Source organism: Tachysurus vachellii, chromosome 5 (genome assembly GCF_030014155.1).
Source record: "Tachysurus vachellii isolate PV-2020 chromosome 5, HZAU_Pvac_v1, whole genome shotgun sequence".
NCBI classification, from domain to species: Eukaryota; Metazoa; Chordata; class Actinopteri; order Siluriformes; family Bagridae; genus Tachysurus; species Tachysurus vachellii.
The window spans coordinates 12,985,035-13,006,038 of NC_083464.1; the positions used below are offsets into that span (position 1 = coordinate 12,985,035).

At 37.4% G+C, this 21,004-nt stretch overlaps 1 protein-coding gene across 1 annotated transcript; it reads left to right on the forward strand.

The window, feature by feature from the left end:
- Nucleotides 1-153: 153 nt before the first annotated feature.
- limd1a (LIM domains containing 1a) lies at nt 154-20,461 on the forward strand. Its single transcript, XM_060869840.1, has 8 exons — nt 154-1,654; nt 7,290-7,391; nt 13,373-13,440; nt 14,919-14,981; nt 15,354-15,484; nt 16,479-16,530; nt 18,781-18,849; nt 20,243-20,461. Exons 1-8 carry the CDS (start codon nt 532-534, stop codon nt 20,357-20,359), a joined length of 1,725 nt encoding a protein of 574 aa, XP_060725823.1. The 5' UTR covers nt 154-531; the 3' UTR covers nt 20,360-20,461.
- The last annotated feature ends 543 nt before the right edge of the window (nt 20,462-21,004 follow it).

Genomic DNA, 21,004 nt, shown 5'->3' on the forward strand with positions numbered 1-21,004 from the left:
CTCCATGCCTTTCACACACACACACACACACACTCCGGCTCCATGCCTTTCACACACACACACACACACTCCGGCTCCATGCCTTTCACACACACACACACACACACACACACACACACACACACACACACACACACTCCGGCTCCATGCCTTTCACACACACACACACACACACACTCCGGCTCCATGCCTTTCACACACACACACTCCGGCTCCATGCCTTTCACACACACACACACACAACTCTCTCCGCTCACTTTCGCCTTTTCGTTAATAGAAACGTTTCTCATGAGGATGATTTTTGAACTTTTTTAGCTTTTTTCTATTTTGCGGATTATTATTATTCTTATTATTTCATCTTTATTCCTCCAGGGACTGGATATAAGCAGTAAACTTTGGTGAGTGAACCTTTGTGTCTTTACTTTGCATCATGGACAAAATGAGCATTTAGAAGTGATTTTCTCACTCAAGACGATAGTTTTACGATATTTTACCGAACTTTGAGTTGACTTTAGTTTGCGCTTTAAATCCATGGAAATGGACAAATACGAAGATTTGGGGCTCGAAGCGAGCAAATTTATCGAAGACCTGAATATGTACGAGGCGTCTAAAGACGGACTGTTCCGCATGAAGAGGGACGCAGGAAATAACCCGGACTTTGAGGAAACCAGGAGAGTCTTCGCCTCCAAAATGACCAAAATTCACATGCAGAAGCATCACGAAGACATGACGAGAAACAACCTGGCAGAAAGGATAAACGGTGGACATGTCAAAGTAGCAGATGACAGGTTTTACACCAAAGACAGACCGCCTATCAGTAGCTCCAGACATGAAGCTGCATCTAAACCACCCATTCTCTCAGGACCGACCATATGCTATGAAGGACAGAAACATTATCCAGCCAGCCCACATGATGGCAGGGATTTTGTCTATGGAAGCAATAATGACAATAAAGACCTTTCACGCTCGTGCCATAATCCATCTGTGGAACCTGGAAACTCTTATCCACAATCTGTGTCTCTTCCTGCCAATCTTTCTGGCACTTGGTCATCAAAGAACAATCCTCATTGCCAGATCTCATCACCTACCCTTAGCTTGAGTTCGAATTCACCTGAAACTAGTATGAACCATGGAGCAGCTCTTCATCTGTGTCAGAGCTCAACAAGCCAATCTTTAACACCGACTGGGACACCAGAATGGTTCCATCCATCAGCCACAGGTGCTCATGGAGAACCAGAGTCTCACCTCAAGTCTTCTCCTTATGTGAACCTTACTAAGCACTCAGAACCCATCGTGCCTCAGAAGCCCTATGGAGACCCACTTCGTAATGGAGTTGCTCAAAGCACTGGGACATGCTCTGCTGTTCAGCTGTCCCCACTAGCACAAAGCCAACCAGAAACACATCAGCCTAAAGGTCAAGTGCTGTGCCACACTCGAGGCCATAACAGTCCGACTGTTCCAGACAACTTAGTGAACCCTGTTGTAGAGCTGGCTCAGAGTGATGCCCACAACCCTCCTCAGGCACTTAGACTTCCGTGCCACACTCTCCGTGTACAGCCCGAGCCTGGGCCATCTGCAGCCGAAATAAAATTAGAAGCTCTAACTGAACGCCTGGAAAAGGAGATGGATGCCCAGCCTAAGGCTGACTACTTTGGTAAGCTAGATGTGATCACTCCCACTGTCATGTTTTTTTTCTCCCGACTAATCTTTTTCTTGTCTGTAATTTTTGCAGAACAGTATTTAACAGCCCACTGATTGAAAAACAAGCTGTCTGTTCCACTTGACCTTCACAGTGTGTGTGTGAGAGAGTGAGTGTGAGTGAAGCAGGGTGGAGTGAGGCCAAGTCAAGTGATGTAGTCAAGCATGTGTCTAAATGATAACTTTTGTCCCTGTTTTTGTGTGTGTCCAGACTAAGGGATTTTCAAGGGACTTTCTAGTGCTAATCCTTGATTTTGGATATTTATTTATTTATTTATTTATTTATTTATTTTTCATCAACCTTTAACCTCTTCAGCTTGTCCTAAAACCTCTGCACTAAACCTTAGGGAATTTGCTTCAGCTTTAATAATTCTAGTTCAAATTTAAAAATTTCGATTACAGATAGGATCCTTTGTATTTCAAACTCGTTGCACCTTTATGGGCCTTTTCATAGCATGATTAACTATAGACATTAATAAAGACATACATTTTTACCAATAAAATCGCTTTGAAATAATTCAACACGACTTCATAAATAACAAAGATAGTTACATAAAAGTGCACCTCAATGTCACTGATCACATCAGTGTCAAAATCGGATTGGTAAATGTCCTGGTTTGTGAATATCACAGTTTACTTTTATATGTAATCTTGATGTCTGTGCTTCCTGTTATCATATCCTTCCTGTATTTCAGGATTTCAGACATTGACCATTTCTGCATTAGGCTGCTTAACACAGCAAATATTTTTGTCCTAGTCCTCATATTAGCTATAAAGATTTTTTTCCTGATGTGAAGACAGGAGGTTTACAGGATCAACATAAGCATTATTTAGAGATTATTTAGTTAACAAGAGTTACAGAAGCATACATACTGACATTATTTTAGTGTTTCTAAGGTTTAGCCTGCATCACAGCCAGGTATGTCAACCAGCATATCTTATTGTGTACATATATACATGAAAGCACTAAGTGATAACAGCTTTTGCTGTGACTAAGTGAAAAACAGTACATTCAGGATGTGATGCGTAGGACTGACAGCCTGTCCTCTCTCAGGTCTTCCTGAGTCCCATCCACACACTCCATACTGTGGCTCATTCTCTGACTCATTCTGTCAGGCCACAAAATGGACTGAGTGACGAATGGAGAGCTTGGCCTTGCTGATGCCTAAACATATTTTAAAACTGGGTCTTGCTTTTCATGGCTCTGTCTTTTTCCAGTGAACAGAGGGTGAGAGTTGACATCACTGTCTATTCTCAGGCTTTGTACCTTGTGGTCACTGACAATTGCTTTTTATGTCCGTCTTGAAACACATGAAACCATCTCATTTCCTTTTTATTATGGGCTAGAACGTGGATAAAAATAGCATATTCCCATACAATATTTATACAGAATGATTGAAACTAGTTAGAGGTAGTGTTGTCTCATAGTTAAAGATTAAAATGCATTTATTCTATTTTCAGTGTTTTTTTTTTTTACAGGATAAAAAAAATTATATATTTTATATGTGCACAATATATCTTTAGAAAGAATCTGTAATAGCGTATTATAAAATTTGACATTGTATTAACAATGTACACAATATATTGTGCAGTCCTACAAGCTGGCATTTGTTCGTTCATTGTCAGTAACATTTTTATCCTGGTTCAGGCCACTTAGAGCCGAATCCAGTCCAATTAACAAAAGTGTTAAAAGTGTTAAAAACATCATCTTTGCTTTTCTTTCTACAAAGTTTTCTCAATTATACTGTATACAAGCACTTTTACTTACTTACTTTTAAACTATTTTACCTGTAGTATTGAGCTCACAGGCAAGGCATTAAAAAAGGTTCTGGGAAAATGAACATGCAGCCAAACTGCTTCACCAGGGGGATGTTGAGGAATGTCTGGAAAAGCAGTTGCAGTATTTTTTAAAGATAGTTTGGGCCAGATCCAAGAGATGATGATTAAATATCCATAGGGAAGCACTATACTGTCCAAGAGTCAGTGACTCAGTAGTAGATCCAAAGAGAGGAGATGTAGTGACCACCTCTCTCTAGACATTTAAGCACAATTTGTGTGTATCTGACATTTTTCCTTCAGGATAAAATGATGATCAGATATGATGGGAAACAGCAGGAAAAGGGAAAGGAGCAAACATGCCAGCAGATATTGTCTTAATTCTCCCAACTGCTTGATATCTGTTCTCTCTCTTTGTAATGTCTTATTACTAGATTCCATAAACAGCAAAATTCCCCTACAGAGAACTAGAGAGGAGCAATGACAGGCAGTTAATACAAAATACGATAATACAAAAAATGATAATACAAATCTTTTTGTGCTTTCGACAGGTTTCCTGTTTAGAAAACTTTTCCTTAGGGTACATCCTAAAACTTTTCCTAGTTACAAAGAGCTGAAAAAAAGTGTACCATGAAGAATTCCTTTAACAACTGCCAATAGCTATAGGACCCTGTGCACAGACACAGGCTTTATGTCCCACCCTGTCTTCTTCAATAAATAATGATAAATGCAATGAAAAAGAAGCAATATGTGGAGTAAGATTTAAAAAAAAAAAAAAAAAAAAAAAAAAAACATTTATATGTTTAATTTATATTAAAGTATTACACTGTTTTAAAAAAAAATAATTTTATTGATTACACTAAACCTACTTTTCTATTTACCTTTTTAATTACTAAATTGAATTATGTAAATTGAGTTTGATGAGTTTGCAAACTATTAAAGAATTATATTACAAAATCTCATGATGTTGCCACAGATGGGAACTACAGTATTAAATACTATAGTTTATATTATCTATGTATACAATAGTTTTATGTTTTTAAGGCTATTGAAACACGGACGGTAGAATAGTGCAGCTTTAACCAAAACACCCCTGTTTAGGGTTTGATTCTCATGTCAGGTGCGCTTGGCTTTGAATATATGTGATCAAATCATGTTGGATTTATGTAAACTCATTATGTTCATGTTTCTCAGTTCAGCCATGTAGAACCATTAGAAACATTTGAATTGTGCCGAATTCAGTGAGCCTTTATTCACAGGGTGTTTCTTGATATTTATTCGCTATATTTACTCAAGATTTGCTATGCTTTAAGTAGGCCTATGTGATTTATTTTCTGTGATCATCTCAGTTCTAACTGCAGCTCACTGCTGCAGGGACGCTCTTAAAAAGAAATTCGAAGAGGGTGGCTCTCAAAAATAGAAATTTGAAGAGGATGGCTCTCAAAAGTAATTTGAAGAGGGTGGCTTGTAACTTAGTCATCATGAGTCAAAAAGTCTTTTGAGTCCTTTAACACATGTTTAACTTGTCATTTCCTAAAAGTATCATCAAGCAATAGCTTCTGTAGACCAAAGCACTCATATTTTGCAACTTTATAGCACAGACCACTTCATGAAAATATTGATAAGGAATTTTGCCTGTCTCTTTAAAGCATGTTGTCCTGTTTATCACTTTCAACACTGGAGTTGCCAAATCATATGCATGCTCAAGGGTATGCTTGATATTACACAGATGGGAAATGGTGTATGCACTTTCTGCAGCTGTGTTCTGAAGTCCCCAGGAAAGTGAAAATGTGCATGGAGTCTAATCACTTTCCCTACTGTAGGGCACAACATGGGCTGAGCACATCTTCTTGTTGGGGGATATGACGATCTGCTACACATGCTGGTTTTCAGAATTGAATATCATGAGAATCTCTTAATGCTTGAAGAAAGAATTTTTGTAGAAATGCTAAAGAATTAAAGATATATTGGCTTTGGGTTCCCTTCTTTGGAATTCAGCTATTGAAAAGTTGGACTGAAAGATTTAAGCTCTGGAAAATTTGGTATGTATTTTAACACTAATGTACTTTGTTCAGAGAATAATGGCTGTGATGTAACTTGTTTTCGGGCACCAAGGGTTCAAGTTCTGAAATTGGATTTAAACACCATTTTAATCATTAGAATATTAAAAAAAAAAAAAGTTTTTCCACAAGGCAGAAAATTAATATTAAGGTACCTACCTATAAGATCAGTTATTTTACACCAACACAAAAACACATTTTTTCAGTATCAGGTGTATTTCTCTGTAATATTAAAGAGCATTGTAGTTCGTTTAGCCTCTGTGGGATTTTTGTATGGAAAATATTGTGCTGAAAGCGAGTATGGGTGTGGTAGTTGTCCTCTAGTATAGCTTCACGCTTCAGGGGTGGTTTGTTTGGAGTGGGCAGAAAGGGTGTAGGCAGAGCTTAAATGCGTGATGTTTGAACCCTGAGAGAACAGAGGCTTCTTTGTGGGTGTTTATTCCAGCCTATCCCTGACGTTCCTCTATACCTTGAAGGAGAACGTTCTCTGGTTAATGCTGTTAACCCAGCTTTATGCTGAAAGTCATGCCATTCCTCATCTGCTCTCACACACTGCAAGGCCTAGTCTATGTACACATGTTTAACAAAGACCACTTTTGTGCAGGGTTTTTTCTTTTTTGGCGTTTCATTAGCAACACTGTAGTTCTTGTGATCATGTCATTTAGCTCTACTTTCTTTCTGTTAAAAGCACATTTTGATAGTTTAGCTGCCATTGCCATTTAGATTTTTTTGTGTCAAGACGTAGGCACCAAATTGCATAGAATAGCAAATTCAATTGATTTTTTTGGATTAGGTTGGGTTGTAACCAGGAGGATTGACATATTTAAGCTGTCTGCATTACGCACTTCTTCTGTCTACAGTTGGCTGTTAAAAGAAAGGAGGTTAACAGAGGCATATTATAAAGGGCTCAGTTTCCCTTTGCTCTTTAACATGGTTTTACTATACACCAAGTGAGAGGGATTATTGTGACAGGGCCATAATTGTAGTGTTGCCCCACACTGAAGACATAACTAGTAAAAGGGGAAATAACAGTAATCAGGGCCATGTTGCAATGTGCCAACACTCATAATAATCGACCTACTAGGACACATGACACAAGTAATTAACACTGCTGTCGTTTAATTTAATATGGTTAAATATAACACAGCTATTTTACCTCTCTCCCTTTACCCTTCTTCAGTGATTCTTTCCTTTGCTATCTCTCATAACCTTTGTAATAATTCTGCCCACATCCTGTTGATACAGGGAACGTGTGTGGGTATGTGCATGTGTCATGTTTGGCAGTATATCTGTGGGAACCCAACAGCATCTGATTACACTGATCATGTGGGAGAATTCTCAACATGTGTGCCAACTCAAACAAGTAAAGTGGATTATGTTTCCACTCATAATGACACAGTGTGCTACCAGAATGCTGTGCCTCCCATCTTTGTTTTCATTATATTTGTTTATTCAACAGGCATTTTCATGCCCAATGTCATAATTCATGTTATAATCTGAACACATGAGCCGTAGCATGTTGTTCCAGAGGCAACATGTCTGAATTAACCTGGAGTTAAATGCACACCCAATGACACACGATCAGAATTGAGAACTGGCACAGGCTGAGCGATTTTTGTTTGCTATGATGCTGATGTGGGATCAAACCCATAACCCACAATGGTGACACTCAACCACAGTTGCCACAGTGTTGGTTACTGCATGTAATAATAAGGGCAGAATTGATATGGTTGTACTGTGGCTCTTTTTTTCCAGGCAGTTGTGTGAAATGCAGTAAGGCTGTATTTGGAGCCAATCAAGCATGCCAGGCCATGGGTAACCTCTACCATGACGGCTGTTTCACCTGTAGTGCCTGCAGTAAGTACCTCATTTTATACACCTCTCAAAATTTCTATTGCTTTTTACTTATGCTCTCTATCATCTTTGATGTACACCAATTACTACAAATTCAGAAAAGTATATTGTGTGATTTTAAAAACATCTCATAGGAGGCAGGAATCTGAGTGCTATTCCAGAGTTTATGGGCTGTGATTGATACCTGAGATTAACAGCAGACCTCCCTCAGCTGAGCAATGTGCTCACTGTGGGTTATATCACTTGATGAGATCATAAAGATCTGCTTGAGCTAAATCATTTAGAGCTTTAAACATCATTGCCATGAAATTGTAGTCAGTGCAAAACTATAAGCAGCCGAAGTAGCTTGAATAAGACTTGTGTAATGAACTTTGATATTCTTTTCCCAGTAGGAACATGGGTTGAAGCAATAACAGAAGCTGTCTTACAGAGAGAGCAGCAAGATATTGCTGTAGTAGAAATCAAGAATGGTTGCATACTGTATGTCTAATTTTGGATATGTCTATTTAATGATGTGCATTGAAATCCATTCATCCTTGATCATAGGAGGGGGAGGAGAATTATTGAGCCCCAGCACTACAGTACAAAAGAAAGAAAGAGTAGTAAAGTGGTATTGATAGAGACTAAAGCGCCAAAGTACTACAACTCTGTTTTGGAAACACTTAGTTTATATGTAGCACTTCAATACTGATGCACAGAAACAACACTAGAGCTGTAACTTGGATATGATTGTTCCATACATTCATTAGTCACTATTTTTCACCCAACTGAATAAAGAAGAAGAGTCAGCTGTCTGTGAAAATCACCATCAAACACATAGCACCAGTAGAATTGATTGCACCAGTTGGCAAAGTTGGCAAAATAAGTGCCTGGGCTTGGATATATTTCTGATTCTGCAGTTGAGTTAACAGTGTTTGTGTTAGGATGCATGGGTTAGTTACTCAACCAGGTAACATTTATCCTTTAGATTCTATATATAAAAAAAAGCCCATCTGTTGTTTTCACCAGGTGTTTTATGGTGTTGCCTATCTTGGTCTTGTGCAAGCATAGTAAACTGGTTGTGCTTGATATTTTGATTTTAGGGTGTGTCTCCTTTTAAATAATGCCAAGAAGATGTAAAAAAAAAAAAAAAGTCTAAAGAACTAAACACTACACAATGGAAAAATCATATGTCACAAGTGTAGATCTGGTTTTATAAAATAAGATTTCAATTCCCTTCTATTATTAGCATGTTATTTTAATCATATTCAGTGGAACTATTGTAGAGGCATTTTAGGGCAACGCTATTAATATGGTGAGATTGGTTGACCATAGATAGAATTTAATGTAATTATTTTTAAAAGTATTTCTATAAAGTTCCTTCGTGACCATGTCCATTGTTAAAAGTGCATAAGAAATAAAATTGAATCGAATAGCCAATGCCTTATTTAATCAAAATTCAGTTTTAATCCCATCACTCTACTGCGTCTACTATACATCTCTATACTGTCTTCTACATCATTATACTGTCTAGTATCCACCCAAAAGGCAAAATTATGTTACAGATCTGTGATCTTGTTTAGTATATTTATTTAATATATTTCTCCACCCCATACCCCCACCCCAAAATTCACTGCTGGCCACACCACTGGTACTCACTGAGGAGGTGTCAGGCTTCAACACTGTTCAGGCTGCATTGTGTGTGGGCTCAGAGTTCATGCTGTGATGTGGCGTGTGGCCAGGTGCTGCTGGAACTGATGGTTCCAAACAGGAGCCATATGTTTGGAACAACATACATGCTTCTAAACCAGTTTCATCAACACCACCTTCTATTTAGACTTGGCACTCACACCTACACATCAGTGCCAAAAAACTCCTGAAAGGAAAATTTGCTGAGGCATTCCTAAGCTTCTCATTTGCATCACTGGCTCTCTGGTACGGCTGAATCCGCTATTTCCGATTTCTTCCTTAATTACTTGGCACAAACAAGGGGATATATGCACATTTCTGGGCTGTGGGCAAATGCAGTCTCTGTTGATCCTTAGCATGTTTTTGAACATAAAAAACATTTTTGTCCTGACCTCTTGCAGGTTTCCTTTAGTTAGGGTTCTTAGTTAGGTCTACTGTACCTCATATGTCATACACTGAATCAGCTGTCGCACTAAAACAGGTCTACTTATGTTTGAGTCAACCTGCTGTCTAGTATCAGTGTCTATAAAGGGTCTTGCTGAACAGGAATGCAGCCTGAGAGAAGGGTCTCTGATCCTTGGGTGGGATGAGCAGATGGATATCAGTGTGGTGTGTTATGTCAGCTTGAGGCTGTAAGAGTGAAGCCTGGAACATAATGAGAGATTAAGAAAGGATGTCCAGTCTCCTGGAGGTGTTTGCACTTATTGGACAGTGCATTGTAAACTGAAGTGTTCAGATTATTTATTTTTACTGCAGGATTCTGCAGGGGTTTTTTTCCTTTCATGTCAACATATAATCAAACAATAATTTTTAAAATGTTATAGTAAGGAAACATACATCTCTGTCTATATAAAGCCACTCAGCTGACTCACATTTCAGTGCAAAAACAACGAGCAATAGTGGCAAAAATACATCCCTGGACGTGAGAGGCATAGACCAAAGCAATGGCACCAGGTTTGGTCAGAGGTCTTTGTGGTTATAGCAGATCTTCCTGGATGGACAACCATTTCTCTGGCACCTCAGCAGGTCTTCATGATGGCCAGATAGAAGCAATTCTTTACTTGCATAAGGCACATACTGGCTTGCTTATACGTCACCAAAAAGACATTTAAATCCAGAAATGGCAAGCTTGATTAGTCGTGTACACCGTTATATGGGGTTTAATGGTGAATGTATTAAAGCCCTGGAGATGAATAAGACATAGTGTCCCATTCTGTGCATTGTTAAGTGGCCAGGCCACCCACAGATACAAATTACAGTGAGCCAAAGCTGTAATACAAAGTCTTGTAGTATATAGTCTTAACAATTTCATTGTTTTATGGATGGGGAAAGTGTCAAAGATTTATTCTGTTGAGACTTATCTCATGTAGGTTGGGGAAGAAAGACGGATTCTGTTAGTCTTGGTACTACTGGTGCCTTGATACTCCTTTCAGAATTTTTACAGCACCATAAAATCATAATTAGTGCTACAGCAAAACCAGAATGAGTGCCTCATTTATATCATGAAGATTAGCTTTATAGCCTTATATAGGATTTAGAAATAGTATATTGGCAACACAGTGGCTCTCAAAAAAGAAAAGCAGAAAGAGAATCAATAGAAAATCTCCCACTAAGCCATAAATACCAGCGAGATGGCCTTTTGACAGATTACGGCCTCCCTTTTCTAAACATACCAGACACATGGGACGGCACAGGAAGTGTACTAGATACAAGCCATGGGTTAGCATGGCATGCTTTTAACTCTATTTTTACATCGAGCCATTGATCATCCTTTCCATAGAGAAGCTTTGTAAAGAAGATTCAGGTCTGGGCACTGAGGGGGGGGATTGTGTAAGTCAAGGACTTCTGATCCCCCACCTGTGGTGCCTTATCACATATAAAATTTCCATTTCCTCTATTTAATCTTCCTTTGCTTTATTGGCTATTTTTATGGGGTTGACTGTTAGGCTTTAGGTTTGGCAGCTGTTTTACCAGCAGTTTGTTGGAGAGAACAGGGTGGTGATTGTTTGAACACTCTGAGGAGGGCTGTCCTGGTTAAAGCTCAACCCTTTAGTGTGAGATGTATTTGTTATTCAGGTCTGAACACCCAGTAACACAAGGCATGCAGTTTCACTTTGAACTACTTCCCCAATTTAGTAAATGATTATATTGAATTATAAGTATTACCAACTATATTTTCAACTATATTGAAAATAATATCAAGAGGAATTCAAAGTAAAACAGAAGTTTAATATATATTAAATCTTTAAAAAAAAGAATACATCGTGTGTGTGTTCATTTTTCCATCTGTATTCATAATAATATAATTATATGATACAATTAAACAAAGTTGTTTTTTTTTCTGGTTTCGAGTGGATGGGATAATGGGGTATTTTGGGGGGCTTGTTTTTTCAGATTGTATCCCAAGTCCCCTGGGCTGATCTGAGTAATGAAAAAAATGCTGTGTGCTATGAATCTATGCATGAATCCCAGGTTCATCAAGCCAAATAAATTTTAAGACAGATATTTTCCTTATGTCAGATTGTTGTGATTTGTTTAAGCTATGGCAACCCAGAAGACAACACAATCAGAATATTAGGTATTTCTGCATAGGAATTAATTGCTAAGACTGTTCTAAATATGAGTTCTCTGAATTTTCTGTTAGTACAAAGTGAACTTTCTGATCTGTCATTTTATTTATCTTGTATTAAGTCTTGACTACTCTTTGCCTTTCTGGAAACTCTGGCACTTCTCTCTGGGATAAAGACAGAGTGAAAAAAAAACGGGAAAGGAAAGAACAGTCTGTTCAGATCTGAATTTCTTCTTTTGGTATGTTTGTCTTGAAGAAACCCAGGGAAAGATTAGAGATATATCAGAAGGAGATACTGTATATTGGGAAAGATTAGAGATATACGAGTAGGGTGTATATATAGGAGAAGATTGGCTGAGATGATTGCTGCTGTTGGTTCACCATTGAAGTGTTTAAGAACAAGGATAATCAAACCTGTAGATAAATAAAAATAGAAAAAAGAGAGAAACAATTTATAGAGCCATTGTAAAATTATGGACTGGTTTTGTTATTTTTGCATCATTTGAAAGAATGCTGTGACAGAGGCATCAGACACTTGACTAAATTGCTGTTAAGAAATTTTTTTGTTGAGGATAAAAAACTTTTAATCCTATGGGCTTTTACTTTCTTAATAATTTGATTGTTTTGACTTGTATATTATCAAAACAGTGAATTCATGAACGCTAATAAAAAAAAAAATGCTCTAGCCTTCTGTTTTGCAGCCAGGTTTCATGGTGTTAAAGAGAATATAATTATAAGAGGAGGGAGTAGAAAATAGTTAAAGAAGAGAGGATGAGCTCTGTAAAATTAGACAAACCCTGTGAGAGTTTGTCGTTTAACCATCATCTCCCAGGAGATCATACAATTTAGTCACCACACCCTGACTTTACTCACAGATTCAGCTTCATTTCCTTTTTTTTTCTAATGCTGCATATTGCTAACCACTGTTAGTGTTGAGAACTGTTTTTTTTTGCGGCTGTAGTGGTTTGTGACTCTTCTATATTTGTTGCCATTCTATTGGGTGTTGGCCAGACTGTAGTCTCACAATAGACTGATTCACCCCAGAAAAACTGCTTGTATGTTGGAGGCAAATGAATAAGGGCTTTTATTGATGTTGTGTTGCAGGCCTGTAAGGGTTAACTACATTACCCTGTACCCCCTCCTTACAATATGTGTGGAATGTTCCCCTTTCCTGTGGGACAGGGGGTTTGTGAGTGGGAGGTGTGTGTGTGTGTGTGTGCTTACGTGCATGTGCGTGCGCATTTGAGTATGTGTGTGCGTGCGTGTGTGCCTGCTCGTGGTTGTGGAAGAAGGAGAACCAAAAAAAGAACCAATTCAGACAGGAAGTCCACCCAGTAACTTCCTGCCGATAGACTGGTGGAACAGAATGGCAAGTGCCTAAACTCCACGTGGACATTACTTTTTGCCTTATGCTAATGCTATGTCTATATTAATATATTAATATCTTGAGATAACACATGCCCTTTCCTTAAAGGAAAGGAAGGTATAATGGAGACCACAAGATGAGAGTTGGTCCAGAATTAAATACAACTCTTACAACCTGAATATGACAACACATTTTTTTTTAATGGATTAAGTTTTATTTATTTATTTTTTTTTTTTTAATCAAATGAAATAAAAGTGTATCTTTTAAAATTAACAGTTTTACTTGTTAAATCCTGTCTCAAAGCTCTTTTTTAAAAAAAAAAAGGTGTGTGAGACGTGTGTGATGCAGCATGTGATCTGTTATTCTGTGTGCTACCTGCAGGTCGGAAGCTCAGGGGGAAAGCATTTTACTATGTCTCTGGGAAGGTGTTTTGCGAAGAGGATTTTCTGGTAAGCTATCTGCTTTAAACATCTTTTCAGTTGTGTAGACATACTGAATTTACTCCTAATCCACCAAGCACCTTTTAGCATTAAGTGTTTTGCTGGCTCTGGTACAGGGAGCTCTGAGTACTATTAGAAGTCAGAGAAGGAAAACATAATTTTGTTGGCTGTTCTATATAGTGTGGCTTATCCAGACTAGAACAGACTCAGATGCGTATGTTTGTTCAATGGGAGCTTTTCTTTTATCAATGTTTAAATAGCGGTTAATGATTTGGTGTTCTGTCCAATATACCAAGACAACTATTTCCATTATGAGCTTAAAGTTTATAGTTCACTTCTGATTTGCCTGCATGTTATTTTTTTAGACTTGGGCTCCTTTCAAAATATTTAAGTGCTGTTTTAACGTACACTCTTGATGCTATTAAACAGTGTTGTAATGTAACCATGACAGCAAACATAAATATTAGTGGCACGGTCTACATTTAAGATCTGCTACTACCTTCATAACGTGGTGATTAATGGAAATAGGGAAGATGAATGACATGGGTTTATTTAGAACTAAATGATTTATAGGCTTCAGTTCAGGAAAATGTATTAGATAAACATTCAAAAACAGAACAACGGCTGTTGGATTGTGGATTAAATGTACGCTACATAGCCTAAAGTTTGTGTACACCAGGCCTTTGCATACTGTACATATGTGGTTCTTCCTTAAAATGCTGCCAAAATGTTGGGGTCACACTTTATATGATGAAGCATTACAATTTCCCTTCACTGCAAGTAAGTCACAAACTAGTTCCAGCATACAATGCCCCTGTGCACAAAGGCAAGGTTCATGAAGATATGGTTTACAAACTTTAAAGTGGAAGAACTCAAGTGACCTGAACACAGCCCTGACCTCAACCCTACTGAACACCTTTAGGATGGATGGGAACTTGTCCAATATCAGCACCTGACTGCACTAATGCGCTTGTGGCAGAATGAGCAAATATCCAAAGACACACTCCAAAACCTGGTGAAAAGCCATCCTAAAAGTGTGGAGGTTATTATAACAGCAAAGTTGGACTAAATCTTAAATTGGATTTTTAAAAACGTGTGTGTGTGTGATTGTCAGGTGCCCTGACACCTTTGTCTGTAGGCCTTAGATTGGGCAATATCTGTGCTGACTTAAGATCTGTATATATTTTTGGGAATTAGTATGGATCAAACCCATGACCAGATCAAGATATAGCTGTTTGAAAGTGAGGTGAATTCTCTAGCTTTCCTGTGGCCAGACATACATTATGACCTTATGTATTGCAGCTATCAGAAACAGGTCATGTGAGTGGAACTGATCAAAAGGAAAGTTAATAATATATTTGCCCTTTTTAATTATCAGTTATTGATGGACAAGCAAAACATCTGCAGAGCCTTTGTATTTAAAATGCTTTTAAGATGTAAGATGGCTGATTATATTTCTCTGATCTCTCTCTTCTTTGGACATACAGTACTCTGGCTTTCAGCAGTCTGCTGACAAATGCAACGTATGTGGCCACCTGATCATGGACATGGTGAGTGTAGCAGTGGTGTTCAGTGATTTAGTATTGTAGTATAAAATCTGCTTGTTTAAATGCCCACATTATATCTCAAAGACATATCTGATGGTTATTTCTTGGCTGGATTCAGAAATCCATGACGAAGTGTCTAGAGATGTTTATAAAATCAGGCTGTTGAAAATATGTGGGAAAGCTTCCCTTTGACAGGGGAATATACTTTTGTCTACAGTAAAGCCTTATATTTACATACAGTGTTATAATGGGTACCAAAAGTTCAGTTATGGGTATAAATGTGGTTAAACTCACTGATCTGCCTAATTTGTGGATGTTTAAATATTTGATTAGTGAGCATTTTTTATAGATCAGTAACAAAGAGCTTTTTCACAGATCCTGCAGGCCCTGGGCAAGTCCTACCATCCAGGTTGCTTTCGCTGTGTCATCTGTAACGAGAGCTTGGATGGAGTTCCCTTTACTGTGGACACAGAAAACAAGATCTACTGTGTCAAAGACTACCACAGGTGTGTGTGTGTGTCTGGATGGTAAATGATCAAAGATGCATAAAATTGCATAAAATAAGTGCAAGAAGGCATTGTATATTTCAGCTTTGACAACAATGACAGATTTTTGTGCTTTAACACACACAGTGTGCACAGTTGTTCTGACTATCCTTCTTTGCTCTCCACATAAAAACAGAAGCTAATAAATTCTCTTTTATGACCACGATCAGGAGGGGATATTTGAGCAACTCATTTCTATGGTGTGCAAGTCTTTTATTCGAGCCCGGGCTATGTAGAGTACAGAGTGGGAATTGAGTCCGGGTCTGTTCAACTCTCTCACATTCCTACCTGTGTGTAATCTGGTATCTATAAATTAAACATTTTGTTAAAAGTATTTGTGAGACAGAAGGAGTCATTTTTGTGGAAGGACAAAAAAACTGCCTTTCATTCATCAAAATTGTGTAAAAATGAGAAATCGAAGTGCAAACAAACTCACACCTGTTTCGTGGAATGACATGAAAATACATCAAATGATGTCATATCCATATGATATACCCCGGTTTACCCTAATAGGTATTGTCTTGTCATGAAAGACAACCTCATATATGCAGGTGTTGTGATAGTGAGCTAATAAAAGCAAGTGTTTAGTAGGCGAGGTGAGATCCAAAGAAGAGCTGTATAAGGTCTGAGGAAAGAAGTAAACTGTCAGTCCTTATCTTTAAAAGATTCTCCCATTGTGTGCATAAACCTTGGTTTATTCTAAACTCTTTCATTTTATACGTTATTCACAAGAAGCAGAGGCTGGAACACATGCAGCTTGGTCCAACACCTTTTATTCCTCCACCTCTTCGTCTAACTTTCCGTCTCTGTCCTCAGACATAGATCACAATATCCTTTATTCCCTCTGAAAAATGTTATAAAAGAATTTTGATTGAAGTTAGAGAGGTTGTGGTTCTTTACAAAGTTGGTTTGTTCATCTGCCTTTGGTACTGAAATACTATACTCTGATTTTTAGGGTTCTTGCTCCTAAGTGTGCAGCATGCAGTCAGCCAATTCTGCCCCCTGAGGTAAGCCTCCTGACTTCACACCATTGAACACAGTCAATATTTTCCTTTTTTGCAGCGCCACAGGGGATGGGAGCTGTTAGCTGTAAACACAAAATTTTCCACAGCACAGTGTGGAATCTGTGGTTTCAAGGAGGGCTCTCGCTGCTCTGAGACAGTGTAAATGTTAGTCTTCAGAATAAATGGACATTAGTGTATATATAATCACTAATCTGTTTAGCACAGCCCTTCCTCCACAACCCACATATTACTGATATTATAGAAAAATCTAATTTCACAAGACCTCCTGCATGCATGCTTTATAGCACCAGAGCATTCGCACGGTTTAAGTGCCTGTGCCTTTTATGTGATTTTATTCCTTAATGATCAAAGCTATGCTACTGGAGGAGTTCTCGTCATATTCAGTATATATGATCTGGATACTGGGAGAAATGCTATTGTGTCTTTTAGCATGGGTTTCATCGCAAAGGTTTGTGTTTAAAAAAAAAAATGATTTCATGATTAGGGTCCATGTTTGAATATAAAAACAATAAAAAATGCTTGGTTATGTAGCCTTTAAACCTAACATATTACTTGATTACTAAATACATTCAATACAATTTACATTAATACAAAAATATTGACAATAGTTGAATGTATTAAAGAAAAGCTAATGGAGCTCATTCGTGTGTTTCTCAGCTTCTTGCCACAGCACAGTGACAGATAGCATCCTACAATAACTGGCATGAAACAGCTAAACATTTGACACGTCGACATGGTAACCAGTCAGACAGGGATGTTTAGACTTGAAATCTAGTGGATGTTCACTTCAATCTTTCAGATTTGCAAAAGATATGCAGGCATATATGAATCAATGTCCACTTCACATATCTAAACAAAGGCTACTTCACTTTTGAAAGCATGCCAAGGACCACAATATAACTGGGTTTCTAGCACTTGTCATAAGATTAATTTTAGACCGAAGAAGGATTAGGTATTTCGAACCGTGATTTAAAAAAAAAAAAAAAAACAAGAACCAGTAGACATATTTTTTTTGCATACAAGATTTATTTACACTGTGGTGTATCTGGCAATTTCTGTTGGAGCTCATACTTAGTAATGCAGTAAGGCTTTTGAACTTGTTAACAAAAACAATCATTTTATATCCCAGTTGAACCCCATTTTATATCCCAGTTGAATCTAAGGAGCATATTTGAACCAGTGAACTAATGTCTAAAGTATTTGCATGCATTATTGATTACATTACTGTTTTAATGGTTATCTCGTCCTGGCCCGGATTGATCGAAATATTTTGCTTTATATACACTGGGTTTATCTTAAACAAATTGGAATTCTTAATTATTTCTAATGCTTATAATGTAATAATAAATTAACCAGATTATGCAACTGCAGTTCTTTCCTTAGAATGAATACTGCAGCATTTTCCTAATGTGCAATAAAAAACTTAACACTAATGAGCTGAGCGTTAACTAAATGCAAGACTATAGACTTGACTTGGACTTCGTCAACATCTGTTATTCACACTTAACTAACTGGAATGCTGGCAGGAAACCAACCAAAGCGATATGCTTGCAACTATGTGTCATAATATTTCAGTTCAAATCAAATGTACCGTTAATACAGTTTCCCAAAATACTTATGAAAGCTTGGATTTGGATTTGGATTAGTTTGTTTTGGTACACATAAGGTGTAAGGTTTTTAAGTTCTGTTCTTCAAGCCTAGAAACATGATGCCATTTTTGCCTGCTCCCTCCTCCACTGGTCTAGGACATATTTGGTGATTACCTCTGAGTAATGTTGCCCTGGAGTAAAAACTAGGGCAGGGGGGCAGTTTATCTGCTTTGACCCAACCTGAATGGAATTTTACACTGACCCCTTGAGTGCTGAGTGCAGTGTAATTTGTTGTTTGTTTTGTTTTAAGGCTAGATAAGAAGCTGTTTATCTGTGGATATACAAGAATATATATAACGACAGATGCGAGGTTAGAAATAAATGTGACACTTACAGAAATATCTCTAACAACAGAAAACATCATGTTCCTTATGAGTCTAGTTGTTAGATGGTACATATTCCGGACAGGTTAAGCAGTGATGTTTACCACACTCGCTATAATCCATCATTAGGAAATATTATGTATGTAATATGAATCTTTGTGTATTTGTGTACACATGTACACATGTTCAATTATCATGTACAATGCCATGTTAATTGAACAGTGTTTCACATCTAGTTCCCCACATGTCTGTACTTTCAGGGGTCTGATGAAACCATTCGAGTGGTATCTATGGATAAAGACTATCATGTAGAATGCTACCATTGTGAGGTGAGTTAAATTACGACTGAAAAAACGAGTACACTGAATTACCTCTAGGACGACAGCAGCAGTATAACCCTATCTTTATATTTATAACATTATTTATTTAGTTACAGATGTCTTTTAGGTCAGAATAATAAATATTTACGTATAACCATAAAAACTAAGTCGAGCGATTAGCTCATCACGGTAAGCGGTGCATTTGAAAAGCATTTGATCTGTAACATTCAGCCATGTTGGGCTCAGCTGAAGCACTCTCCAGCTGTGCTGTATTCTGATAGGCAGCTAATGAGCACAGAAACTCTTGCAATCAAAGTGAGCTTGCAGTGAATTGTACTCATCAACTCCCTTCACTGCAGTGGCAGAATGAAACATATTCTAAGAGGTCTAAGTTATTCATCAATCAGTTTTTTTCCCCTTGTTGATTTGTGGATGTAACACAAAGCAATCTTTAATTATACTTCTGCAGCTGCCAGAAACAGTATAGTAATCATTCAAAAAGCAGCAAACTCCAGGATTTGTTTTTAGGTTCTGCTAATCAAAACAGCTTTGTTCACTAGAATGACTCTTCACCTTTCACTCATTTATAAAATCATATCTTCGTAGGTGACGATAAACACTTTATTTCTGTATAAACTATATATGTGGTGGTCTGGAGTGGCTCAATCCTGGCAAGCAGGCAACTGCCAAAACTTATGCTAAATATATTTTACCCAAATTATTATGATTTTTTTTCCTGACTATTATTTATATATGTTATGTATTGAATTATTATTTTGAAAAAAGGGAAAAAAAACAGTGATCAGTGGAGTGAGAACAATGAGGCTGCTTTTTAAAAGCAGTGAAGGATTTTTTTGTCCACAGAACTGCTGCTCGCTGGATGTTTTTCCTTATTGCACCAAACTTTAGAGACTGTTGTGAGTGAATATTGCAGGAGATAAGCAGTTTTTGAAATACTCAAACCAGTCATTTGCCAGGTCTGTTGTCATTAGCTCTACTATAGTAAACTTTTCAAACTAGAAAGTAGAAACTTTTTTTGGTGAACACAATAGTGAAGTGATACACATGGTTCAACATCCCAGCACAGTTATGAGCAGTTATAAATGCAGATACAAGTGGAGTTTCCTTCAGTGAAATTGGAAAAACATCTTTAAATGTGATTTTCTCTTTTCACTTTTCAATTTTTTTTTTCATTATCACTTTTACTGATACACAGCCTTAAAAATGCTACAGCTTTATTTCTGCCAGAGATACATGCAAGATATATGAATATATTCCTTTTCAGTAGTTTTTAGAACTATGAATGCTAGAAATGGTAAAATTTGACAGCGTGAAGTTTTTCCCAGGACAAAAACTTAGGGCTTTAATGTCGAAATTGAAACAGCTGCTCCTTTCTCTACAGGACTGTAAGATGGAGCTGAATGATGAAGAAGGGCACCGCTGTTACCCACTAGATGGCCACCTGCTGTGCCATACATGCCACCTTATTCACATGGAGTCAAGCTGCCAGTCTGTCTGAGATGAAGAAGACTGAGTTTTGGATATCTGCTGCCCCTTGTGGCTTCAGATCAGTTGTAGTTGTGGAATTAAAGAATAAACCTCACCTTACTTTTGGGTCACAGCCCTTTGTGTGTCTGTATTGTTATAGCCTAATTATTTTATTTGACTATTTTTAAAAGCTGTCCCTAAATTTTCAGATCCTTATCAGTATTTAGGGTTTTGTTCTAATTTAGCCTCTATGTTGTGTCTTTGACCAGAGTGATGCAGGCTGGTTAGTCATGATGACCAAGATATAAACTAAACTGGCTTGGAACATTACATTTTTGAACCCTGTGTCATAGATTCAGTTATCTATAGTAATTAGTAATCTATAGTATATAAAAAAGGTTGCATTTTAATAATTTCTGAATGGAAATTTAAGAAAAGATGACTAAAATTGTTGGATTTTTTTTTTTTAAACTCCTTTAATTTTACAGTGTGAAAAAAAATAACTTATGGTATGAAAGTATGACTGAGTGACAATGGATTATTGTGTATTGAATTACTCATTTACAGGTCTGTTATTTATCTTTATAATCTTGTTACACAAAATTAGCCTATGAAAGTAATGTCATATATGTATGTGTTTAAGATAATGCCAAAAAACAGTTCTTATTCAAATACA